The sequence below is a fragment of the Rana temporaria genome, chromosome 2, assembly GCF_905171775.1.
Source record: "Rana temporaria chromosome 2, aRanTem1.1, whole genome shotgun sequence".
Classification (NCBI taxonomy): domain Eukaryota; kingdom Metazoa; phylum Chordata; class Amphibia; order Anura; family Ranidae; genus Rana; species Rana temporaria.
Window position 1 is genome coordinate 185,187,635 of NC_053490.1, and position 28,000 is coordinate 185,215,634.

Sequence of the window (28,000 nt, forward strand, 5' to 3'; positions counted from 1 at the left end):
TCATCTATAGTGTATTCCCTTTAAAAAAAAAAAAGGTTTTAAATTATGTGTACTATTAAGTAGCATTGCAACCAAGCATAGGTTAGAAGATGTACCCTATGTGCCTACTCCAGGAAGGGTAGGTGCCTACTTCAAGAGCAAGTTAGGGGTGGAGGTAGCGTTGGTGAGGGGAGGGGGTGAAGTTTGCTCAAGCTGGCAAGTATTGAATAATGGAAGAAAGATTTAGTCTAAATAAAGCATAAATGTATAAAACACATCATCTGCCCCCCATGGCATCTAAGCATAAAAAAATAAAATAAAAAAAATACACACCACATGCTGGCTGTTGATATCTTCTATAGAAAGTTGATAATTTGTTTCTATTTTTATGGCATATTGTAGGCCTATTGCAGAAATGAAAATGTGCCTTTAACCACTTAAGCCCCGGACCTTTAGGCAGCTAAATGCCCAGGCCAGGTTTTGCGATTCGGCACTGCGTCGCTTTAACAGACAATTGCGCGGTCGTGCGACGTGGCTCCCAAACAAAATTGGCGTCCTTTTTTCCCCACAAATAGAGCTTTCTTTTGGTGGTATTTGATCACCTCTGCGGTTTTTATTTTTTGCGCTATAAACAAAAATAGAGCGACAATTTTGAAAAAAATTCAATATTTTTTACTTTTTGCTATAATAAATATCCCCCAAAAACATATAAAAATGTTTGTTTTCCTCAGTTTAGGCCGATACGTATTCTTCTACCTATTTTTGGTATAAAAAAAAAAAAATCGCAATAAGCGTTTATCGATTGGTTTGCACAAAATGTATAGCGTTTACAAAATAGGGGATAGTTTTATTGCATTTTTATAAAAAAAAATTTTTACTACTAATGGCGGCAAGCAGCAAATTTTTTCAGGACTGCGACCTAATGGCGGACACTTCGGACAATTTTGAAACATTTTTGGGACCATTGTCATTTTCACAGCAAAAAATGCATTTAAAATTGCATTGTTTATCGTGAAAATGACAGTTGCAGTTTGGAAGTTAACCACAGGTGGCGCTGTAGGAGTTAGTGTTCACCTAGTGTGTGTTTACAACTGTAGGGGGGTGTGGCTGTAGGACTGACGTCATCGATTGAGTCTCCCTATAAAAAGGGATGACTCGATCGATGCAGCCGCCACAGTGAAGCACGGGGAAGCCGTGTTTACATACAGCTCTCCCCGTTCTTCAGCTCCGGGGAGCGATCACGACGGAGCGGCTATAAATGAATAGCCGCGCCGTCGTCCCGGATCGCTCCCCGCGGGTATCCGACCGCCGCATGTAGCGGGGGGGTCCCGATCGGACCCCTGACCCGCGGAAAGGCGGGGACGTACCTGTACACCCATCTGCCTGTACGTGCCATTCTGTGGACGTACATATACATGCGGCGGTCGGGAAGTGGTTAAGTAAAGTAGACCTATTCTTTAATATGAGTAGATTTGATGGCAAGTATAGTAGGATTACCATATGCTCGATGAGACTTTGACGCATGCGCGGTATCTTCCAAGGCATAGGTAGGGTGAAGCAAGATGGCGGCGACGGCATCGAATGTGATCGTAGTCGATGACGTCACTTCGTTCTTGCCATTCAAAAGAACGGCGGTTCTTTTGAAATCGTACATGTGTACACTCGGCCGACAAGAAAATCTTGCCAAGAATCTCATCATTAAAAACAAAGTTTTTTTTCCTGACCAGAATCCGGGCCGTGTGTACAGGGGCTTTAGGGTTTAAGGCCTGTGCACATCATTGCTCCACGTTGCCTCCAGGTTAAAAATGCAGGAGAGTGGACGTACAGAACACACAGAACGGCGGTTCTTTTGAATGTGCGTCTGTACACAGAGCTTGGCAAGAAAATCTTGCCAGGAATCCCATCGAGAAAACAAACGTTTTTTATTCTACGGGATTCTCGCCCGTGTGTACAGGGCTTGAGTCTATCATAATGTATCTGCACTTTGTCCTCTTTCTAGGCAGTTTGAATGTGTGACTGTTTTTTTCTTATATGCAAAAAGATGACCAGTCCAGGGGGGTATCTAAACGCAGCGTGGCCTTATAAATAAACGCATATGCTCACTTCACCTGGCAGTAAATGGAACAAAAGAGGTCTCTTGCATTCTCACATTTATTTTAAATGGCATAGTTAGATTCCTACCAGGAACATGTTAGTGTTGTTTCCTGTTCACATCGAGAACAGTGTTCCATCTGCATTTCTTATTCGGAGACAGACTTGTTTAAATTGTTGTTTTGTTGTGGATAGGGTTGTCCCGATACAGATACTAGTATCGGTATCGGGACCGATTACGAGTTTTTTCGGCGGTACTCAGACGCCGATACCCCGCCCCGATACACAAATAGAATACTTAACCCCCCCCCCCCGCCGCCGCCGCCGCCCGCCGCATCGCAAACCACCGCCACGATCCGCCGCCGTTACGCCGCATCCCCGCTACCGCCGACTGTGTAATACGGGCGGGACCATTACAGCTTTGAATAGCTGTAATGATTGGCGCCGCGCATAGACACTCCCCCTTGCTCGGGTGAACTGTCCAATCCCGAGCGAGGGGGAGTGTCTATACACGCAGCGCGGCTCCAATCATTACAAAGCTATTCAAAGCTGTAATGTTCCTGGCCGTAGTACTGTACACAGTCGGCGGTAGCAGGTAAGCGGGCCATGGCTGCATATGGGGGGGAAACATGGCTGGATGGGGGGGGGGGAGACACATGGCTGGATGGGGGGGAGACACATGGATGGATGGGGGGGAGACACATGGCTGGATGGGGGGGGAGACACATGGATGGATGGGGGGGGAGACACATGGCTGGATGGGGGGGGAGACACATGGCTGGATGGGGGGGGAGACACATGGCTGGATGGGGGGGGAGACACAAGGCTGGATGGGGGGGAGACACAAGGCTGGATGGGGGGGAGACACAAGGCTGGATGGGGGGGAGACACAAGGCTGGATGGGGGGGGGAGACACATGGCTGGATGGGGGGGGGAGACACAAGGCTGGATGGGGGGGAGACACATGGCTGGATGGGGGGGAGACACATGGCTGGATGGGGGGGGAGACACATGGCTGGATGGGGGGGAGACAGATGGCTGGATGGGGGGGGAGACAGATGGCTGAATAATGGGGGGGGACATGGCTGGATAATGGGGGGACATGGCTGGATATGGGGGGGGACATGGCTGGATATGGGGGGGGACATGGCTGGATATGGGGGGGACATGGCTGCATCTGTGGGGGGGACATGGCTGCATCTGTGGGGGGACATGGCTGCATTTGGGGACACATTAAAAAAAAGTATCGGTATTCGGTATCGGCGACTACTTGAAAAAAAGTATCGGTACTTGTACTCAGTCCTAAAAAAATGGTATCGGGACAACCCTAGTTGTGGAGCTACTCAGTGGGCTCTTTCAAGTCCAAATAGCCCTACCGGTTTCAAATTGACAACCTAACTTACATAGAGGAATATGGATACAAACCTAAAGCACATTAAAATGGTTTATCTAAATCCAAAAACATTTCTTAATATAAATGTTATTTTATTAGTTATAATTTTTTTAAAGCGGGGGGAAAAGCTGTGCAGCAACACCCTGGAAATGACAGGTCAAAGTGATGCCTCCACCCATGCCTTCACAATTCATAATCACACCTTTGTACATTTACTTCATCACTGGCAGTACTGATGTCTTTCCTCTTGTTCGGTTCTTTTATCAACAGCCAAAGAGAGATGTGCAGTTGTGTTAAAAAAAACCAAAAAAAAAAACACGGAATGCCATTTGCTGCTCAAAAAAAAAAGGAAGGTTGGATCATATTCTTAATATATCTGCCTATCAGTTAGCGCACCTTATTTTGTTCACAGTGGGGCCGATTTACTAAAACTGCCGCACACAGAATCTAGTGCAGCTCTGCATAGTAAACAATCAGCTTCCATTTTTTTTTTGTCAACGCTCAATTGAACAAGCTGAAACTAATTGGTTACTATGCACCGCTTAATACTTCTCTTAGAACGAAGCCCTCCAGTGGCGTGCTGTCATTGATGAGAGGGCTGACATCTACCCCTGGTCTTTATACCGGGTTTGCGGACTCCAGCTGTGTGAGTGGCTGGAGCTGCAATGTCACTCCCGCGCATGCGTGCAGGAGCCCTTGGTTCTGCCATTAAGCTCTGTTCCAGACCTTCAGAGAGCATGCGCTGGTAATGTCACCAGCTAAATCCAGGGTGAATATCTCCTATATAGGGCAGGTTTAGGAGATATACATTTTATCTACAGGTAAGAATCATTATAGGCTTACCTGTATGTAAAAATCACAAAGTGGGCTTTACTACTGCTTTAAAGGGGTGGTTCACCCTAAAAACTACTTTTTTTTATTACAATGGCCCCCCACATTACAATACGATTAAGGCTATTATTATTTTTTTGAAGCTGTACATACCTTTGTACAGCATATTCACCCGTTGCGAGTCCCGCGGGAGTGGGTGTTCCTCACATGTCTGATTGACATTTTGACCAAAAACTCCCCCCCGTCGCGTAAGCCGCGTCACGGTTGGCGAAAGGAGCCGAACGGCGAGTCGGCGCTATACTGCGCATGCGCATCGCCGTTCGGCTCCTTTCGCCAATCGTGACGCGGCTTACGCGACGGGGGGGAGCTCGTTTTTGGTCAAAATGTCAATCACAGACATGTGAGGAACGCCCACTCCCGCGGGACTCGCAACAGGTGAATATGTTGTACAAAGGTATGTACAGCTTCAAAAAAATAATAATAGCCTTAATCGTATTGTAATGTGGGGGGCCATTGTAATAAAAAAAAAAAAAAGTAGTTTTTAGGGTGAACCACCCCTTTAAGTAGAATTTTCAAGCAAGTTTTGGATAGATAGCATAGGGAAGGAATATCACCCCTGTAACATTTGTTATGCTGTCTGTTCAAGCTACAGTTATATAATGGATATGTGCTGAAATTGCACACCCCCAGGTTTCAATTTGGAGGGTATGTACATCCAAATCAGAGAAGAAGGGTTTAGGAATTACAGCTGTTAACACTAGCCACCCCCCCCCCTATTTCAAGGGACTAAAAGTAATTGGACAATTGAATCAAAAGCTACTTAATGGACAGGTGTGGGATACACCTTTGTTATTTGTTCATCAGTTAAGCAGGTAAAATGTCTGGGAGTTGATTCTAAGTGTGGTATTTGCATATGGAAGCTATTGCTGTGAACCTACAGCATGCGTTCAAAAGGAGCTGTCCATGCAAGTGAAACGGGCCTTTGTAAGGGTTAAAAAATGAAACAAATCCTTTAGAGAGATAGCAGCAACATTAGGAGTGGCCAAATCAACCGTTTTGTACATTATGAGGAAAGAAGAACGCACTGGTGAGCTCAGCAACATAAAAAGGCCTGGACGTCCACGGAAGACAACAGTGGTGGATGATTGCAAGATCCTCTCTATAGTAAAGAAAACTCCATTCACAACATCCAGACAAGTAAAGAACACTCTCCAGGAGGTGGGCGTATCATTGTCAAAGTGTACAATCAAGAAAATACTTTATGAGAGACAATACAGAGGGTTCACCAAAAGGTGCAAACCATTCATAAGCCTGAAGAATAGAAAAGCCAGATTAGACTTTGCCCAAAAAACATCCAACAAAAGCCAGACCAGTTCTGGAAAAGCATTCCTTGGACAGATGAAACTAAGATTAATCTGTACTGATGGGAAGAAAAAAAATGTGTGGAGAAGACTTGGAACAGCTCATGATCCAAAGCACACAATGTCATCTGTAAAACATGGTGGAGGCAGTGTGATGGCATGAGCATGCATGGCTTCCAGTGGCTCTGGTCATTGGTGTTTATTGATGATGTGACAGAAACAGCCGGATGAATTCTGTAGTGTTTAGAGCTATACTGTCAGCCCAGATTCAGCCAAATGCACCAAAGTTGGTGCTTCACAGTACAGATGGACAATGATCGAAAACACACTGCAAAAGCAACCCAGGAGCTTTTGAAGGAAAAGAAGTGGAATATTCTGCAATGGCCATGTCAATTACCTGATCAACACAATTGAGCATGCATTTCACTTGCTAAAGGCAAAACTAAAGGCAGAAAGGAGGAGAACAACTCAAGAAAGCTGCAGATAGAGGCTGGCAAAGTATCAGAAAGGAGGAAACTCAGTCTTTGGTAATGTCCATGGGTTCCAGAATTCAGGCAGTCATTGCCAGTAAAGGATTCTCAACAAAATATTAAAAATGAACAATTTATGATTATTTTACATTTGAGCCCCTGAAAATAAATATGGTAATAAAATTTGTTCAACCCCTTTGAATTAAAGCTGAAAATCTGCACTTCAAATTAATTTGGATTGTTTCCTTTAATTTTATTCTGGTGGCATATAGAGTCAAAAGTATGAACATTGTGCCGTGTCCAAATATATATGAACCGGTGTATATTTTTATATATAAATTGTATTATATTTGACTTTTTAATAAAACAAATTTAAATAAATTGACATTTATTGTCGGCCTTTATCGGCACATTTAGCGCAAGAAAAGCTCAAGAAAAATGCATCCCTTTAAATTCTAGGCATGTCTTCACACTGGTCTGTTGCACTTCCATTGTAGTGTTAAAAATCCTACTTGCTGCATTTTTGGACATAACAAAACCCCACCTCACCTCCACATTGAAATGCATTAAAAACACAGCAAGAACGCATCCCTGTTGCGTTTTTTTGATGCACTTTTTGAGTCTCATGACCTATGAAAAACACACCATAAGCACAGTAAAATTGCATCAAAAAGTTATCAGCACCTATTTTTCTATTGGCAAACCGCCGATAACCTAATTTTCGGGCGATCGTTTTCAGCGGCTGAAATTTCGGTGCATCACTAATTTAAAAAGGTACCTATCAAATTTTTATCAATATCAGCATAGGGGCTAACCAATCTCCCATCTCTGCATGATAGAGGTCAGGCCTGGAAATCAGTCTTTCGGGCAATGAGAGAGAAAGTCCCATGTACCCCCATACTGGGAACTACTGCTTTTCACAGGTCTTTGGTAGTGGATCAGGTGGGAATAAAATGTGCCTTGAGCCTTGTACACACGCACAGTTTTCTCGGCAAGAAACAGCAAGAAAACTGCTGGCAGAGCTTTCTTGCCGAGTAAACCGTGCGTGTGTACTGCCCAGAATCTAGACGAGAAAAAGAGAACCTGCTCTCTATTTTCTCATCGTGATTCTCGGCAGTGTTTTCCTGCCGAGAAACCCGAGCGTGTGTGTATACTTACCTGTCTCCATGGAAACCTGTGCATGCTCAAAATGACTTTGACGCATGCGCGGTAGCTTCCAAGGCATAGGTAGGGTGAAGCAAGATGACGGCGATGGCATTGAATGTGACGAGCGCATGCACGTTGTAGTCGATGACGTCACTGCGTTCCTGCCATTCAAAAGAACGGCGGTTCTTTTGAATCGTACGTGTGTACACTCGGCTGGCAAGAAAATCTTGCCAAGAATCTCGTCAGGAAAAAATACGTTTTTTTCCTGACCAGAATCCGGGCCGTGTGTACAGGGCTTTGGGGTTTAAGGCCTGTGCACATCATTGCTCCACGTTGCCTCCAGGTTAAAAATGCAGGAGCGTTGACGAACAGAATACACATCCGCAAGAGGAGAGAATAAAAAATACTTTTTGTAAAAAGTTATTTGGTTGTTCCTGAGGCCCCGTACACACGAGAGGATTATCCGCTGGAAACGGTCCTCCGGACCGTTCCAGCGGATAAATCCTCTGGCGGATTTTGATCTGATGGTTGTACTAACCATCAGATCGAAATCCGTGCGGAATCCATCCGCGGTGACATGTCGCGCCGTCGCCGCGATGATGACGCAGCGACATGCGCGACGCTGGAAGATAAAGACTTCCACGCATGCGTCGAATCATTACGACGCATGCGAGGGAGAGGAGCGGACGGATTGATCCGGTGAGTCTGTACAGACCACCGGATCAATCCGCTGGACAGGATTCCAGCGGATAGATTTCTTAGCATGCTAAGAAATTTTTATCCGCTGGAAATCCGTCGGCTGGAATTTTTTCCGCCGATAAATGTCCGCTCGGACGTACACACCACCGGATCTATCCGCTGGAACTGATCTGCGGATAAATCCCAGCGGATAGATCCGGTCGTGTGTACGAGGCCTGACAGTTATAGTGAAGTAACATAGTAGGTGAGGTTGAAAAAAGACAGAAGTCCATCAAGTCCAACCTATATGCGATTATATGTCAGTATTACATTGTGAATCTAATAGTTTTTTGAAACCATCGATGAGTCCCGCTGATAGGAAGGAAGGGAATTCCACATCCCTGCTGCTCTTACAGTAAAGAACCCTCTACGTAGTTTATGGTTAAACCTCCTTTTCAATGAGTGGCCATGTGTCTTATTAATCTCCCTTCTGCGAAAAAGTTGTATCCCTATTGTGGGGTCACCAGTATGGCATTTAAAAATTAAATTCTTATCCCCTCTCAAGCGTCTCTTCTCCAGAGAGAATAAGTTCAGTGTTCGTAACCTCTCCTCATAACCAATATCCTCCAGACCCTTTATTAGCTTTGTTGCCCTTCTTTGTACACACTCTATTTCCAGTACATCCTTCCTGAGGACTGGTGTCCAGATCTGGAGAGCATACTCTAGGTGCAGCCGGACCAGAGTTTTGTAGAGCGGGAGAATTATTGTTTTATCTCTGGAGTTGATCCCCATTTTAATGCATGCCAATATTCTGTTTGCTTTGTTAGCAGCAGCTTGCATGTCATTGCCGAGCCCATCATCTACTAGGACCCCAAATGTCCTTTTCCATCCTAGATTCCCCCAGAGGTTCTCCCCCAGTGTATAGATTGCATTCATATTTTTGCCATCCAAATGCATTATTTTAAATTTTTCTACATTAAACCTCATTTGCCATGTAGTTACCCACCCCATTAATTTGTTCAGATCTTTTTGCAAGGCTTCCACATCCTGCGGAGAAGTTAATGCCCTGCGTATTATCTGCAAATACAGAGATTGAACTGTTTACCCCTTCCTCCAGGTCCTTAATGAACAAATAAATAGAATTGGTCCCAGCACAGAACCCTGGGGGACCCCACTACCCACCCCTGACCATTCCGAGTACTCCCCATTTATCGCCACCCTCTAAACTCGCCCTTGTAGCCAGTTTTCAATCCATGTACTCACCCTATGGTCCATGCCAACGGACCTTATTTTGTTCAGTAAACGGTTATGGGGAACTGTGTCAAATGCTTTTGCAAAATCCAGATACACCACGACTACAGGCCTTCCTTTATCTGGATGGCAACTCGCCTCCTCATAGAAGGTTAAAAGATTGGTTTGGCAAGAACGATTCTTCATGAATCCATGCCGATTACTGCTATGCTCATTACTAAAATCATGTATATATTCCTTTATCATCCCCTCCAAGAGCTTGCATACTATTGATGTTAGGCTAACTAGTCTAATTCCCAGGGATGTATTTTGGGGCTTTTTTAAATATTGGTGCTACATTGGCTTTCCTCCAATTAGCTGGTACCATTCCAGTCAGTAGATTGTCTGTAAAAATTAGGAACATTGGTCTGGAAATTACTTGACCGAGTTCCCCAAGTACCCTCGGGTGCAAGCTATCTGGTCATTCGGTGATTTAATAATGGTTAAGTAAAACCTACATTATTGTAAACACTTTAAAGTGGTTGTAAATCTTTACCTATACCCACTGAAGTGACTGGTCTCAGATGATACATAGAGGTGAGACAAATCATCCTACATAAGTTGTACTTGTTTATTTGCAGCCCTCTGTCCTACACTAAGAGTTGAAAAAGATAATTTACAGACTCACAAAAGCAGGGACCTGCAGTTACACACTGACAGTACCCTGTCACACAGCAACAACGTTTAGGCTGTCAATCACAGGCTGTGTGCTGGAGCTCCCTCCCCTGTTACCTCTTTAGCTCTTGGTGTCCAAAAAAACTTGTCTAAAGTGACCCTTGAAGCTAACAAAGCAACTAGATGGCAGAGAGAATTGGCACTTTGTGCTTTGGAAAGAGGCAACTAAATACTATAGATATGTGTGCTTTGTTCCATGTCTGACGTTATACTAAAACAAGTGCTGCCGACAGTGGCTCTGCTACACAGACTGGGACCCTGGTTGTCAAAATGACATCAGGTCCTGGATATTATCCACCTAATATACGGTTGAGGTCAAACTAACATGCTGACTACTTTAGCCACCTACATTTTAAATTTAAGATAGTAGGCAATATATTTTGGGTAGAGGAAAAAAAACAAAAACAAAAAAAACCTATATACAATAGCCAATTAACTTTATATTACCAGTAAGCTGATATCCACAGTCTGCTGCAGGCAGGAAGAAAGACTTCCTCAATCTCTTCCCCCATACATACACTGAAAAATATATCAGATTCTAGTGCAACTGCCTGATCTGATATTCAAAGCCCTGTCATATCCAATGATGCATACGGGTACATTGTCAATTTCTTCTATACAATAGTACAGACACAAAACTTACTTGGCCGCAAATTCAGATTCATTCCATAAAATTTGTTTTTAATTAAATAAAACAGAAAATTTAAATACATAATGGATTATGCTTAAATGGATCAAGCTAAAAAAAAAAGGCAGGTAATGCAAGTTTAAAAAAAATCACAATAACTATACTGTACAGCCAAACACCATCCAATGAATGAAAAGCTCATTCTGAGAACACTACTATTAAATTGCTCACCTTAAGGTACGACCCATAATACTTTGTCACGTAAGGGCTATCACACTGGCTCAGCACTGTAATCTCTTGCTGAATATCTTCTATTTCATCCTCTGCTTCCTCCAAGTCTATGATTTTTATAGCTATAACTTTCTGAGTCCTATGGTCAATCCCTTTGAAAACTTCTCCAAAAGATCCTTTGCCAATCTTTTCCAACTTTCTGAATAGTTCTTCAGGGTCTGCTTTCAGATTCTGGGGGAAAAAAACAAAAACAAAATAAAAATATGTAGAGTCAATGGTGTTTACAGATCACATATTTTATACCAAAATGGGGAAGTTCTGCTTTAAGACACCCTTCCCTGCCTAACTTGGCATGTAAGTTTGGAGGGGGGGGGGGGGGGGGGAGCGGGTACCTCGTTTTGAAAGGTACCCGCTCCCACTTGGATCGCCCAGAATCCCCCCGCCCCATCAATCCTCTGGGACACGTTACAGAGGACTTCCGGACCATTCACAAATCGCAGTGCAGTGGAATGCCGGCTGTGAAACTGAAAGCCACACAGCCGGCTGCCCACAGTTAGGATGTCGGCACCGGGAACCCAGAGGCTAAGGAAGAACTAGCCCTATTGAGGACAGCACTAAATACACACACACACACACACACACACACATACATCTTTTTTGACTAAACCTCCTTTTTAACCACTTCCTGACTGCACTATAGCTGAAAGACGGTAACATTGCGGCCATCCAGTTCTAGAAGGGCGTCTATTTACGCCCTTCCAGAACCCTGCCTCCTTACATGCCCTAGTGACATGCATTGGACACACTCTGTCCTTCGGACATTGCTGATCACAGATTGAGGTAAAGGGCCAATCACGGCTGCCCTTTATCATGTGATCAGCTATGTCCAATCAGAGCTGATCCCTTGCAAACAATTGCTGGTTATCAGCATTTCCCTTCCTCAGCACTGTCACTGGAAAGGAAAGCCGATAACCAGCTAGCCTGTGACAGCACATATTTACACTGATAATCAGGGGACTGATAATCAGTACAACCCCATAAGTGCCCCCCCCCCCCCCCCATCAGTGAAGAAAAATAAATAAAAATAAGGATTACTTATTTGCAGACAGAAACCAATGAAAAGGTTTTTAAAAAAATAAAAAAAAAGTTTTTGTTTTTTTTTGCTAAATGAAAAAAGACCAAACAGTGGTGATTAAATACCAACAAATGAAAGCTCGATCTGTCTCAAAATAATAATAATAGTAAAAATGTCATATGGATTCGGAGCCACATGACAACGCACAAAGTGCCACAGGGCTGAAAGCTGAAAATTGGCCTGGTCAGGAAGGGGATGAAAGTGACCAGTAGGCAAGTGGTTAAAGACAATGCTACTCATCCAAATCAGGTTCTTCGGTTTTAAAAAGAGTGTTAGAAACAAACCCCAGCCTTTATAGCCACCCTAGTAACCCTAACCAAATAACCAACAATATTTGTTTACTGTGTACCAAGAAAAAAAAAAAAAAAAAAAAAAGAGGACTATGCATGATCAGAAACAATTAAGATTGTACGAAAATTCTCGTACAATTAGTACCAGCCTCGGGTTCGACTTGCTATGAAACATTGAGGAATACCAGGCGATCGTTCACAGATTTTTCTTACAGTGTTTACCTAGCTTTAGTCCCCGTTTTTTTAATTTTCCACATTCATTTTAGAATGTAAAGACTCAATCGTTCCACCTTAACCCATCCTAACCAAGTGATCTGAACTGGTCTATCAGACATGTATCTCCACTACAAAGCATGTATCAGACTGTAGTGGACACCAACATCTTGACCTAGGGTTGTCCCGATACCACTTTTTTAGGACCGAGTACAAGTACCGATACTTTTTTTCATGTACTTGCCGATACCGAATACCGATACCTTTTTTTAAATGCAGCCATGTGTCCGCAAATGCAGCCTTGTCCCTAAATGCAGCCTTGTCCCTAAATGCAGCCTTGTCCCTAAATGCAGCATTGTCCCTAAACGCAGACATGTCCCTAATGCAGACATGTCCCTAGATGCAGCCTTGTCCCTAATGCAGCCTTGTCCCTAATGCAGCCTTGTCCATAATGCAGCCTTGTCCCTAAACTCAGCCATGTCCCTAGATGCAGCCATGTCCCTAATGCAGCCATGTCCCTAATGCAGCCTTGTCCATAATGCAGCCTTGTGTCCCCTAAGAGAAAGCCAAGTCCCCCCCCCCCCCCCGCCACTGCCGACATCTAGTTCATACCTCCCAACATTTCAACATGGTGCAGCTGGACATTTGTCATCTGTCACTATAGTTGGATGCTACCGTGGATTGACGAGAAATAAAAGATTCTGGCATCACAGTTGTTTGGCGGGGGGCACTACCGCGGGACACAGAGAAAAGTTTATGCCATTATAGTTGTCCCACGGGGTGCCGAGAACAGTTTCTGGCATTACACTTGTTGAGCGGGGGGGGGGGGGGGAGCAGGGTGCTGCCGCGGGACGCCAGGAAAATGATTGCAGTTGTTGAGCTGGGCTGGGGGGGGGCATTAAACTTGCAGGGGGGACGTAACTGACCTCATGTTCATGGCTTCTTCCTCCTTCCATGGTGCAGTGTTGAGGAGCGGGGGGGAACTCTTCCTCGGACATCCTCTACCTCCTCTTCACTGTCATTATGCGTGAAAAAACCTTGCAGTTGGGGGGTATGATCTAGTTGATCAGTGCTGGGGGAAAACAACAGCATTCATTTGAATAGCTGTTTTGCCCTCGCGTATAGACACTCCCCTTGCTCAGGATTGGACAGATCACGATCACCCATCCAATCCAGAACAAGGGGAGTGTCTATACGCGCGGGAACACTACAGCTATTCAAATGAAAGCTGTGATGTTCCCGCACGCCGTTTAACCCATGCGGCGGCCTTCGATGCGGCGGCAGCGGCGGGGGGGGGGGGGGGAGTATTCTATTTAGGTATCGGGGGTATTTGCGCGAGTACAAGTACTCTCGCAAATACTCGGTATCGGTCCCGATACCGATACTGGTATCGGTATCGGGACAACCCTATCTTGACCTATAGATCAAAACTGAATATGGTGACTGCAATACATCTTCCAGGCCACCCCAGGCTATAAACCCATCTTTCCCACAATGGTGCTTCCCACCCAGACATAGTAGATGCTCAACAATTAGTTAAACACACATTTCACATCACCACATCTGTAAGCTTTCCCCCAGGATAACAACAGCGAAAAGGATAGGTGTCGTATCTCAACAAAACAGAGGTCTAACCCCCAGCAGACAAATGATGTACATATAATGAGATCACTCGAAATTGCTGGGCATTACTGGAGAACCTTCAATTTATGGCTGACCCACCTCTAGACCCATGGACCTTCCCCAGGCTTAGACACTTCTACATCCATCCCTAGAAACATAGATCTAAAACAAGCCTCTGACTCCAAATAAAAACCTATATAGGAGGTAAAAAAAAAAAAAAAAATACTTTCTATTTTGAAAGTCAACACTATATTATGCTTGCGCCCTGAGGGTTAGGAAATAGGAAGTCAGGAACAGTTCTCCACACACACCTTCTGGTCATGTAAAAAAATATTTGCCCCTTGGGGCACCCAGAAAATATACTTTCTACCAGATAACAAAACTAGAAGACAGGTGCCAGGAGACACAAACTGGAAGACATGCCAACTCCCCTAAAAATGTAATATAGTCATCTGCCCTGCTGTGTACCACATCCTCATATTACACATAAAAAATAGTATTTGTATTTAGAAATCGAAGGGAGGCAGTTGTTTTAGGAGGCTCCATCCACCACATCTAGTGCCAGCATTCACTTCACGGCCAAAACAGCTAGGAACAGATCACGCATTCTAATGTTGTGTCACACAACAACAGAACTTCAGAACCTTGCCTGCATACCTAATATTTGAAGTTGTAGGTAGGTACATGATTCACTATCTGTATTGAAGAGTAGGTGTGTATTTGGAAATACATCATCTGCTTGGCATTCTACAGTTCAGTCAATACTGTTAACCTAAATGACTCAGAATGACTAACTGGTTACCTAATTCATTGGTGGCGAGATACAAATAGTTTTAAAGGAAATTAGAACAACATCTCAACAGTGTTCACTGAAGCAAAAATAAATACCGTAGTTTTTCTTCAAAGTTTCTAAGATACTTCTCTTAAAAGCGGGGGTTCACCCAAAAAAAACATTTTTTAACATTACATCTAGCATACTAGGGACATTTACTTTCTGCCGGTCATTTTTTTTTCTCCGTACATACCTTTATATTCCGATTTTGTCCAGGGCTTTTGGGTTCTGATGACTGCGGGACTGGGCGTTCCTATCCTTGGATTAGATGATTGACGGCTTGTGAAACAGTTCCCCTGTCGCACAACGCGCGTCACCAGATTTCCGGAAATAGCCTAAGTGCGAGTCGGCACTATACGGAGCCTGCGCAGTCAGCTCTACACGACGGGCGCAGGCGCCGTATAGTGCCGACTCGCAGCTCGGCCGTTTCCGGAAATCTGGTGACGCGCGTTGTGCGACAGGGGAACCGTTTCACAAGCCGTCAATCATCTAACCGAAGGATAGGAACGCCTAGTCCCGCAGTCATCAGAACCCTGAGGCAGGGATAGGAACGCCCAGTCCCGCAGTCATCAGAACCCTGAGGCAGGGATAGGAACGCCCAGTCCCGCAGTCATCAGAACCCTGAGGCAGGGATAGGAACGCCCAGTCCTGCAGTCATCAGAACCCTGAGGCAGGGATAGGAACGCCCAGTCCAGCAGTCATCAGAACCCTGAGGCAGGGATAGGAACGCCCAGTCCCGCAGTCATCAGAACCCTGAGGCAGGGATAGGAACGCCCAGTCCCGCAGTCATCAGAACCCTGAGGCAGGGATAGGAACGCCCAGTCCCGCAGTCATCAGAACCCTGAGGCAGGGATAGGAACGCCCAGTCCAGCAGTCATCAGAACCCTGAGGCAGGGATAGGAACGCCCAGTCCCGCAGTCATCAGAACCCTGAGGCAGGGATAGGAACGCCCAGTCCCGCAGTCATCAGAACCCTGAGGCAGGGATAGGAACGCCCAGTCCAGCAGTCATCAGAACCCTGAGGCAGGGATAGGAACGCCCAGTCCAGCAGTCATCAGAACCCTGAGGCAGGGATAGGAACGCCCAGTCCCGCAGTCATCAGAACCCTGAGGCAGGGATAGGAACGCCCAGTCCCGCAGTCATCAGAACCCTGAGGCAGGGATAGGAACGCCCAGTCCCGCAGTCATCAGAACCCAGAGGCAGGGATAGGAACGCCCAGTCCCGCAGTCATCAGAACCCTGAGGCAGGGATAGGAACGCCCAGTCCCGCAGTCATCAGAACCCTGAGCCAGGGATAGGAACGCCCAGTCCCGCAGTCATCAGAACCCTGAGGCAGGGATAGGAATGCCCAGTCCCGCAGTCATCAGAACCCTGAGGCAGGGATAGGAACGCCCAGTCCCGCAGTCATCAGAACCCAGAGGCAGGGATAGGAACGCCCAGTCCCGCAGTCATCAGAACCCAGAGGCAGGGATAGGAACGCCCAGTCCCGCAGTCATCAGAACCCAGAGGCAGGGATAGGAACGCCCAGTCCCGCAGTCATCAGAACCCAGAGGCAGGGATAGGAACGCCCAGTCCCGCAGTCATCAGAACCCAGAGGCAGGGATAGGAACGCCCAGTCCCGCAGTCATCAGAACCCAGAGGCAGGGATAGGAACGCCCAGTCCCGCAGTCATCAGAACCCAGGTTGATGGCTAAATGGATTTTCACGTACATCGCTGTGTGTACATCCATGCGAGACCGATGCATGGCTCTGAACACTGACAAACTGTGCAACCATCAGCCATTCACTGTCATTTAATTTGAAAAGGGCCCTCTGCATAGATACTACTAATACACGCATCCAATGCAAATGAACCCTTACAGAAAGCTCCTGCACAAAAACAAAATAAAAAAATCTGGAAGAAATACACATAGGACAAAAAAAAAAAAAAAAAAAAGAGAACAGACACGATGACAGAGTTCAGCTTTAGTCCCTTCCAAGTAACATAGCTTGAACAACTTAGGCTTGGTTCACACCTACCGGTATGCATTTTTTAGCGCGTTTTCAATTTTGCAGAAACACACTACAGTCCATTTAACATGGTTTACTATGGGTCATGTTCACATTTCTACATTTTATGGAAAGGGCCAGGGACTTTTTTTCTGGTCTTTGGTTCCAATAGACTTCAATGGATCAAAAATGCACCTGGAAGACGTACGTACGTTTGACATTCAGTGAACCATTGAGTTTGTTTTTCCAAGAGAAGTCTGAAAGAAATATCTGAGGAAACAAAGTGATTGGAACGTAAGGCATAGTGGATACGCCAAGAGTTTGTGCCGACATTATGGTAAAATAAATATCAAATCTGTCAGACAGATGGAGTTAGGCTTGAACTCTTATATGTGGCCTAAATCAACAGAGCGTCAATGGTGCAGTAGCCCATAGCAACCACTCAGGATCCATTACGTACTGGTCTGATTTTTAGCAGAGTATATATTGACTAACTGTACTAAAGAACAAACACTCCTTAATTAAAAAGACTGTATGTAGTAATCAATGTAAAGTGATATATAAGGCGATTGAGCAATCACTAAGGGATTTCTAGCTGGAACTGCATTAACACACAGTCACTTAGATATAAAAAACACAACTCAGCAATAAAAATTAAAGACAACTTCAGTGTCTTTAAAACAAAATCCTTTCATTAAACGTACATTGATTTTTAGGTTAGGTGATAGGTAGTATGCAGCACTCAAAGACACTGGGCCGGATTCAGATACGACGGCGCATCTCCTGATACGCCGTCGTATCTAAGGCCGGCCGGACGTATCTATATACAAGAACAAGTCTCCTGCGCTCTGATATTTTAGAAGGAAATGCTATGCAGTGGTGCAGTTCGATTAAAAGTAATCATCTAGAGTCTTGCAGCCCTCCTCAGAATCGTTGGTATTCATAAAACTATAAAAGAGAAGAAAAAGAGCGGAGGGCGCACCGACCTCGTGTGATACTGATAAAAAATATTTATTTAAATGATAAAATCAATGGTTATACTCACACATTAGGAGTTGAAAACAGGCTTTAAAAATAAATACAGCAGGTATCCAGCGTCGTCAGTGGAACATGAGTGATCATTTGGACCAATCAGTGGAAGTAAAAGCTGACGCGTTTCGGGGGCGTACCCCTTTCCTCAGAGCTGACGTGGTCTGCAGTGCTCCCTTGCCGTGGTGATTGTGGGACTAAATATACATACACACTCATAAATGCACATAGCCACACGCCCACAAGTGGGCAGGTAGACCTAAGATGATAGGTCGCTGTCTGGGTGTACTCCTCCCAGATAGAGGGGAGGGGGGGGGGGGCTGTTTTATCAGGGGCCACACCTCTATAACCTCAGAACACCAGTCTCTTGTATGGGGGTAGTCTCAGAACAGTCATGCGGTGTATGTTGTTTTTACTGAGACTGTCGTTATAAATGTGCACTGGCTCCCATCTTTGGCCAAAATGTGTATCTAACTAGTTGTCCTCATGGCTAGCAGCCTGATCCCATGCCAAGCATATGGAGGAGTGTTCCCATGGAAAGACCCCAAATGAAGAGTTAGTGGGGGCTTACCTGACTGCCCCTTTGCGCTTGTCCCCACTCAATAGATGCCACAACTCCATGTGTGTCCGTTGGAACGCACGCCAGCCAACCAGGACAGCAGTGCGTTCCAGCGGTTTGTGCGCATGCGCGCGCCGTGCTGTTCGCGGCGCGCGCGCCACGCGCGCCCCGCATTCGCGACGTAGCGCGCGCTGCGTAAGCTGTCAGTGGACATTCTCCCTATGTGCAGACGGGAGGCAACCTGCTCCAAACTCTGCAACATAGGGGCTGTGACGTCACTGCGACTCTATGGTGGCAGAGTGTTAGATGGTGGATCTCAATGTCCGCCCTCTAGTGGTGGAGGGTGCAAACAACAGTAGTACTCCATACTAATGAGATCCTGTGGGGACTTTATCTAGATGGCCACCCTCTAGTGGTTGGAGGGTGGAAAAACATTGTTAAACACACATTAGTTTTCCAGATAAGTGCTTTTAGTCAAACTCCAAGGGCTTGAATGGGGCTGCGTACATGGGAAAATACACAGTTGGAGCACTGTATAGATAGTGATGTACATGTCCGTGCCAATGCACAGACACCCACGTATCACAAGGTGGTTGACATAGGGAGGACTGCAGACCATCAGGATATCTACATATTGATAAGATGCAACATACAAATAAAAAATGATGACAGAACAGTCCCTCAATGATGTTACATTAGTGCCCAACATGATGTTTGCTGTTTTGTATCTAAAGCTCCTATACTTAAATTTATTTTACATAATGTGTTGTTAGTTGGCTTGCTAAATCTAACTACTCCTGTTATTGTTTAATAGGGTTTGTGATGTATAAACATATGCATCAGAACCGAAAGAAAAAAGGAGCCCTAGTGGTGGGACACAAGAAGTGAATAAAGGATGTACTGTGATAGTGGGTAAACTTGAAAAAGGTCAAACTCTTTCATTGTTGTCTCACTGATGTCCAGATCCTCATGTCACAGTATGCAGTTCAATCTCTTCATTTAACCCATTCGGGACCATACTGCCCAGGGTGAAGATCCAGTAAGCCTCTCTTTTACAGAGGATCTGGTATTTCTTCCCACTGTCCAGACCATTTTGGATGGCTTCTATGCCAAACACCTTAATGCCATCCACTTCACTACCATGGACTTCTTTAAAGTGTTTTGGTATAGAGCCTTTGTCTTTTTTTGTTAGAATACTACTCCTGTGCTCATTCATCCTAGTTCTCAATTGACGTGATGTACGTCCCACATATAGTAGGCCACATGGGCATATAATGCCGTATATCACAAAGGCAATTCCGCAATTGATGAACTGTTTAATCGTGTGGCGTCTTCCATCCACCCCAATGACATCTTTTTTCCTGTGTTGCATATGTGAGCAATTGCCACATGTGTTTACACCACATTTGTAGCTTCCTTTTTGATCAAAGATTGTGGTCCAAGGACTTTCCAATCCTTTGTTTTTGTTGATGTTTTTCTTCACCCTGCTTGGGGCAACCATACTTCTTAGATCCTTTGGTCTTCTAAATACCAGATTAGGATGGGGAGGGATACAGGTCTTCAAAAATGGATCAGCTGCCAGAATTTTCCAGTTTCTTTTAAAGATTTTCTGAATGGTAGGGGCTCTGTTATTGTATCTAGTGCAAAAACGTACCGTCTGGGTTTCATTCTCCATGTGTTTTACGGTTTTTTCACCTGTTGTCCCATCTTTCTCATAGAGCTGAAAATACTTTTGAAATGCTTCTTCAATATGTGATTCACCGTACCCTTTTTCTCTGAATTTTTCTCTTAAAATGATGCTTTGTGCTTCATAATCTTCCTTCTGAGTACAAGTTCGTTTAAGACGACAGAACTGTCCAAATGGTACATTTTTGATCCATCTTGGATGATGTTGACTTGAGGCGTGTAAATATGAATTTCCTGCGCTTGGTTTGAAATGGGTCTTAGAAAGTATCTTACCGTTCTCTTCTGCCCTTAACTCTAGATCTAGAAAAATCAGTGACTCTTGGTCCGCTACATATGTGAATGAAATTCCAAATGGATTGTTATCACAATGTGTCAGGAAACCATTTAACTCTTCGTCGCTGCCATTCCATATAATTAGGATGTCATCTATGTAGCGGGAGTATAATATCAGATTCTTTGCAAAAGGGTTGTTGGCCCATATATATTTGGACTCCCAGTACCCCATGAAAAGGTTCGCGTAACTGGGAGCGAACCTGGCCCCCCGGACGTATCTATGCCACTGATTCAGAGAATCAGTTACGCATAGAACTCCCTAAGATCCGACAGGTGCAAGTGAGTTACACCATCGGATCTTAGGCTGCAATTCCAGGCCGGCCGCTAGGCGGCGCTTCCGTATCTTTTACGTGTCGAATATGCAAATGAGTTACGCCGATTCAGAAACGAACGACCGCCCGGCGCATTTTTTTTACGTCGTTTGCGTTCGGCTTTTTCTGGCGGAAAGTTACCCCTGCTATATGAGGGGTATGTGCGGCGTATCCTATGTTAAGTATGGCCGTCGTTCCCGCACCGAGTTTTGAAATGTTTATGTCGTTTGCGCAAGTCGTTCGCGAATACGGCCGGACGTAATTTACGTTAACGTCAAAACCAATGACGTCCTTGCGACGTCATTTCGAGCAATGCATGCTGGAAAATTTTGCAGACTGCGCATGCGCAGTTCGTTCGGCGCGGGGACGCGCCTGATTTAAATATTACACGCCCCCTACCCGCCGAATTTGAATTCGGTCGGGGGATTTACGCTACGCCGCTGCAACTTTACAGGCAAGTGCTTTCTGAATAAAGCACTTGCCTCAAAAACTTGCGGCGGCGGCGTAACGTAAACGTAACGTAAATCAGATAGGTTACGCGGATCTAAAGATCCGCTAACCTATCTGAATCCGGCACACTGTATCTGCACCATCATGTTACAGCTCCTCTTAGTAACTTCCGAACCTATGTGTGTATTGTCTAATTGTGCGCCTACATTATCAAACCTGGCAAATATGGCCCTGGCAGGGATTACAAACAGTTCTGCCAACACACATTGCACAGGCATGGTCTGCCGTTGTCACTATGAGGACGCTGATCCAGAGCAATGATGTGCAGCCAGTGCGGGAGCAGGTACATGTTAAAAGAAGTTGCTGGGGGAATAAAAATAAAAAATAAAAAAATAAAAAAAATCGGGGGTGATCAGCACCACTGAGAGGCAAAAAGGATTAACCGCTTGCGACCGGCCACTGTCATTATACTGCGGCAGGTTGGCACGGCTGCGCTAATCGCCGTAGGTGTACGTCGGCCGCGCCGATGTGCATGGCCGCGATGTCCGCCGAGAGAGAGAGAGAGAACAGCGATCTTTCTTCTCCTCCAGTCAACCCCCCCCCCCCCCCCCACAGTTAGAGACACCTCCCTAGGGAACACTTAACCCCTTGATCATCCCCTAGTGTTAACCCCCTTCCCTGTCAGTGTAATTTATACAGTAATCAGTGGCTATTTTTTAGCACTGATCGCTGTATAAAATGTCAATGGTCCGATCAAAGTGTAAACATAAATAAATAAAAAACACTGATCATTACATTACAAGTAAAAAAAAAATATGATAAAAAAAATTTTAGAATAAAAAAAGCCATAAATATATCCCCCATTTTGTAGACGCTATGGGCCAGATTCTCGTAGTTTGGCGTAACTTTGTGCGGGCGTTTACGTTTCGCCTCCGCAACTTAGACGGGCAAGTGCTGTATTCTCAAAGCACTTGCTCCGTAAGTTGGCGGCGTAGCGTAAATAGGCCGGCGTAAGCCAGCCTAATTCAAATTTGGAACGGGGGGGGGGGTGTTTTATGTAAATGTTCTGTGACCCGACGTGATTGACGTTTTTCACGAACGGCGCATGCGCCTTCCGTGGAAATTTCCCAGTGTGCATTGCTCCTAATACGCCGCAAGGACATATTGGTTTTGACGTGAACGTAAATTACGTCCAGCCCCATTCACGGACGAGTTACGCAAACTACGTAAAATTTTCAAATTTCGTCGTGGGAACGACGGCCATACTTAACATTGGTATGCTGCACTTACGCCACCATATAGCAGGGGTAACTTTACGCCGGGAAAAGCCCAACGTAAACGGCGTATCTGTACTGCGTCGGCCGGGCGTACGTTCGTGAATTTGCGTATCTAGCTGGTTTACATATTTTGACGCGTAAATCAGCGTACACGCCCCCAGCGGCCAGCGTAAACATGCAGTTACAATCGGACGGCGTAAGAGACTTACGACGGTTGGATCTAATAGAAATCTATGCGTAACTGATTCTAAGAATCAGGCGCATAGATACGACCGGCCAGACTCAGAGATACGACGGCGTATCTGGAGATACGCCGTTGTATCTCTTTTGAGAATCTGGCCCTATAACTTTGCGCAAACCAATCAATATTACGCTTATTGCGATTTTTTTTACCAAAAATATGTAGAATACGTATTGGCCTAAACTGATGAAGACGTTTAAAAAAAAAAAAAAATTGGGGTGTTTATTAGAGCAAAAAGTAAAAAAAAAAAAGTCACATTTTTTTTTGTTTGTTTATAGTGCAAAAAATAATCAAATACCATAAAAAAAAAATTAAAAAAAAAAAAAAGGACGTAAACTTTGTCAGTTAAAGCGACGCAGTGCCGTATCATCAAAAATGGCCTGGTCATTAAGGGGGTAAATCCTTACGAGACTGAAGTGGTTAAAGAAAAAAAAAAAAAAAAAAAAACATGTCACTCTGTTAAAGCCTAAAGTTTAAAGTTCACCTTTTACCAAAAAATGAAAACGGTGAACCGACACCCTCCACACCCCCTAATGTACTTACCTCCGTGGGTGATTAGCTCTCACTGCTCACGCAGCCGGTACAGCAGTCTGGGGATTTGAAATCTTCTTCCTCTTCTCTCCTTAGGGCTTCTTGGGCGAATCACAGCAATTCTGATTGGCGCCCAGTTTGCACATGACCACTTTGACCAATCAGAATCGCTCTGATCCCCAAACCTATGTTTCTTGTGCCTTTGTCAATTTCTAGCTACTCTGCAAGAATAGCAGCAGGACCTGGGATTTTTGTATGACCTCTTGGTTTAAGCTAAGCAAGTTTCACAGCTCAAAAGTCATAGGCCCGGATTCTCGTACGAGTTACGCCGGCGTATCTCCAGATACGCCGTCGTAACTCTGAGTCCGAGCCGTCGTATCCATGCGCCTGATTCTTAGAATCAGTTACGCATAGATTTGTATTAGATCCGACCGGCGTAAGTCTTACGCCGTCTTATCTTAACTGCATATTTACGCTGGCCGCTAGGGGCGTGTACGCCGATTTACGCCTAGAAATATGTAAATTAGCTAGATACGCAAATTCACAAACGTACGCCCGGCCGACGCAGTACAGATTCGCCGTTTACGTTAGGCTTTTCCCGGCGTAAAGTTACCCCGGCTATATGAGGCGTAGATGCGGCGTACCAATGTTAAGTATGGACGTCGTTCCTGCGTCGAATTTTTACATTTTTACGTTGTTTGCGCAAGTCGTTCGCGAATAGGGCTGGGCGTCATTTACGTTCACGTCGAAACCAATACGTCATTGCGGCTTACTTTGGAGCAATGCACACTGGGATACTTTCACAGACGGCGCATGCGCCGTTCGTAAAAAGCGTCATTTACGTGGGGTCACATTAAATTTACATAACACACGCCCACATCTACCACATTTGAATTAGGCGGGCTTACGCCGGCCTATTTACGCTACGCTGCCGCAACTTTGGTTTGAGAATACGGCACTTGCCTGTCAAAGTTGCGGAGGCGTAACGTAAATAGGATACGTTACGCCCCCAGAAAGATATGCGCTTCTACGTGAATCCGGGCCATAATCTTTACACGCCTTTCTTTTAGCATTTCATTATGTTCCTATATTTGCATGGGAATCAAGCACATGGCTGCATAGAACCATATGGCTCCTCCCAGTCATGCCCTGCATTCTCCCAACTCGGATAATATGGGGGTGCAAGATGCATCAGGGCTCTTCCCCCCACTCTGGCTCTACAGGAAGTGTGTTGTGCGATGCTAGGCGCTATTCAACTTGAAAGGAAGCGAAGAGCTGTATAGGCAAGTCTGTGGTAAACAGCAATCTGGTGACTATAGCAAACAGACTTGCTTTAAAAAAAAATTCCCTGTGCGATTACTTTTGTATATGCTGTGGTGGTGGGGTGATTATGCTCATGTGGTAAGTGCTTTCCCAATGAGTCGCACCAGTTCAAACTGCATTTAAGTGCATGGCAACCCACTTTTATTGAACAAAACAGAAAATTCATGTAAATATCAGTTGCCAGGTCAACTGAAAATGCCGACCCACCTGGCTCCCTTGTAATGCATCAAGAAGACTTCACACAAGGAGGCTAGCCCTGGCCCCGCTCCGTGGGATACATATGTAAAGAAGAAGTGGCTGCACACCAAGAAAATGTAAGCCTGTTTATTGCAACATTCCAAAAGTGCAACGACGATCACCACAGGCCAGTAGCAAATCGAGGTCGACGCGTTTCACACAATCTTTACTATGCTTACTCCTAACCACCTGGCTCTCGTCAGCAGCACTGTTACTCTTCTTACCAGTCCTTCTGACTGTGTTGCAGTGCGCAATGCGTTCCAAACGATTTGAAACAATACAGAGCAGTGAAACAGTCAGATAATGTCACGTTACAGACAATACTTACACTGGGCTATGCGTTAAGACTAATACTTCCCTTGTTACCTAGTGTCTCCAGAACTGCCAGCTGTCCCTGTACAACCCAAAGCAACCTGTGGTGATAGATCCTGCTATGCTGGGACTTGTAGTGCCTCTAAAGATGCCAGCTGTCCTTGGACTGCCCTATACAATCCAGGGCAACCAATGCGGATTATCCTGCCATGCTGGGACTTGTAGTGCCTTCCAGAGCTGTCAGCTGCCCCAACACAAGGCAGGGCAACCTGTGTTAGGTCCTGCTATGCTGGGACTTGTATTACCCCTAGAGCTCTAAGCTGCCCCACTACAAGACAGGGCAACCGGCAGTTCTGGAGACACTACAAGTCCCAGCATTGGGTTGTACAGGACAGCTGGCATTTCTAGAGAACCTAACACCACAGGTTGCTTTGGGTTGTACAGGGACAGCTGGCAGTTCTAGGTACTTTTTGTTTGGGTTGTTCTGATTCTTCTGTTTCGCTTATTGAGATGCTCACAGGGCTACTCAGTATTCAGATTCCACAGACGCTAGGCGATCACGCCATGTCTCCAACCTCTATACAACTACCTAGGATTATGCCTTGATTTTGATGGGAGCTGGCTTGTTGTACGTCTGTTTAATATTTTGTCTGTTTTTTCTACTTTTTTTTTCAATAAAAATTGATTATAGGAAAAAACTAAATACAAACACACACACACACACACACACACACACTTATGAAGAAGTGATACCTCCTGTCCATATGTAAAGTCAGTGTAATGGCCTATACACACGATCCAAAAATCCAACTAAAAATAATGCTTTCGGAACGATCGTACCATAATCGGATCATTATTACATAGCTTTCCAGAGTCATTCAGGACAGTTCATCCGATATTATCCGATCGGACAAGAATGAAAACTATTCTCCTACGATACCAGATATGATTTTCGTTCAATCAGTACGGTTGTCATCCGAAAATACAAAACAAATACATTACAACACATGACATTACTTACGAATTTTTATTCTGTCGTAAGAAAAATTTTGTAACTTTAGCAAGCTCTTCATGTTCGATATATGACTAACATGCAAAAAATAAAAAAATGGACAATCTGTTGTCCAATTTTTGGATCGTGTGTACAGGGCATAAATGGGACGGATGTTATAAGATGTGTACGGAACGCCTCCAGGTAGCCATATTGGATGGCAATTTACAGAAAATGACAGTGCTGCAGATTGAAAAGGAAATTAATCTTTAATAACATTCAATTACAATGTGACTTGTATTGCTATATTATTTTATATTTGCCAATTTCTTTTGCCAAGAAAGTGGAGTTACCCATTAAGCTAAACAACTTATTGCTAGAATGTCCCACCATCACATTGATTGATCAGTGTGAAGTTGGTATTCACATTAACCCACCTGCTGAACTTTTATTTCTGCCACAAGGAATGCAAACATCCTTGTGACAGCAACAGGCATGTGACAGGTACTCTTTATGGAGTGATCTGGGGTCTACAAGACCCCAAATACCTCCTCTGCCCTTAAAAGTATTTAAAACCCCAAGATAAAGACCAGTGTTTTTTAATGCTTTACGGTTGTATATCCAAATTTGAAAATATACATACAGGTAAGCCTATAATAAGGCTTACCTGTAGGTAAAATTAATATCTCCTAAACCTGTACGGTTTAGGAGATATTCTCTTTGCATGCAGCCGCTGACATCAGCAACGCACGCGCTCTGAATGCCCGGCTGAAGGTCTGGAAGACAGTGCCGGACCTTGCCGGGAAGAAAACTCTGGCACACATGCGTGGGAGTGATGTCATGGCGGCTCTGGCCACTCACAGCCGGAGCCGCGAAAACGGAAGACACGCCAAGGGCAAGATATCAGCTCCCTCGGAGTGGACTGGGCTCCGATATAGGACCTCGTTCTAAGGTGAGTATTTCATAATGTAGCGCCCCCCCCCTTTAAAGTTAGTGGGGCGTTACGCTAAAGTTAGTGGGGAGTGGGAGATTTCAGTTGCTCCCATTCACTAATTGTTAGTCTGTGCTGTTGCCAGTTCGGAACTGCCTCGTGGTTAAGGCTGTGTGTCCAGGGGTGCGTTGCCACCCCTGGTGCGACAGTTGGCGCTATAGGGGTTCTGACAGAACCGTTCTCCCCAGCAGCCAATCAGAGGGGTTTTTTTCCCCCTCTTTGGGCGTGCTGGCGCACCCGGTGGTTCTCTGCGGGGCCCGAGGTCCAGGTGCGGCATCCACCTTCAGGGTGCACGCATCCACGGGCCCCGTCCTCATGGCCTGCCTGGCTATGGCTATGCACCTCGGGGAGCCTTCTTTTGATAAAGAGAGGGACCCCAGCGGCTTGCTGGGTTCCAGATCCTAAGCTGGGAGCTGAACGGTGGGGGAGAGGTTGTTCGCGAGGCCTGGACGAACCACCTGGGATCCGGTCACCACGCCACATGACAGGTACCACTTTTTGCTGTCAGTAGGTGACCCTACAGAATAGGACTTACTGGGAGGATTCGTTATCCTTACACTTTGACTATACTGAGAAAATGTACTAAGCCTGTGGCAGAGGCATTGTTTCCTCCCAGTGATTTGATTCTTGCAAGTGACCCTTTGGCTTCCAGGTTCAAGTTAATTGCCTGTCCAGGGGGCATTTACCCACCCTGGCGAGGGTGGCGACGTTTTGAATCGTCTGTGCTGAGAGCAGGCTTGCTCTCTATGCTTCTGATATCCAAGGCCTGATGCTACAAGTTCTTCCTACTCATCAACCCTTTTCTCTACTGTGTGTCATGTTGATGTTGGCCATGGAATAAAGCATTGAAAACTCACGCTACTGGCTGGACACTTG

The 28,000-nt window shown here is 45.2% G+C and overlaps 1 protein-coding gene across 1 annotated transcript in view; it reads right to left on the reverse strand.

Moving 5' to 3' along the window:
* STK24 (serine/threonine kinase 24) overlaps positions 1-28,000 on the reverse strand; it is a 64,814-nt gene that overhangs the window by 28,686 nt on the left and 8,128 nt on the right. The window contains exon 2 of the mRNA XM_040336131.1: positions 10,774-11,004. Coding sequence (XP_040192065.1) covers positions 10,774-11,004 — 231 coding nt within the window. The remainder of the gene's footprint in view (positions 1-10,773; positions 11,005-28,000) is intronic.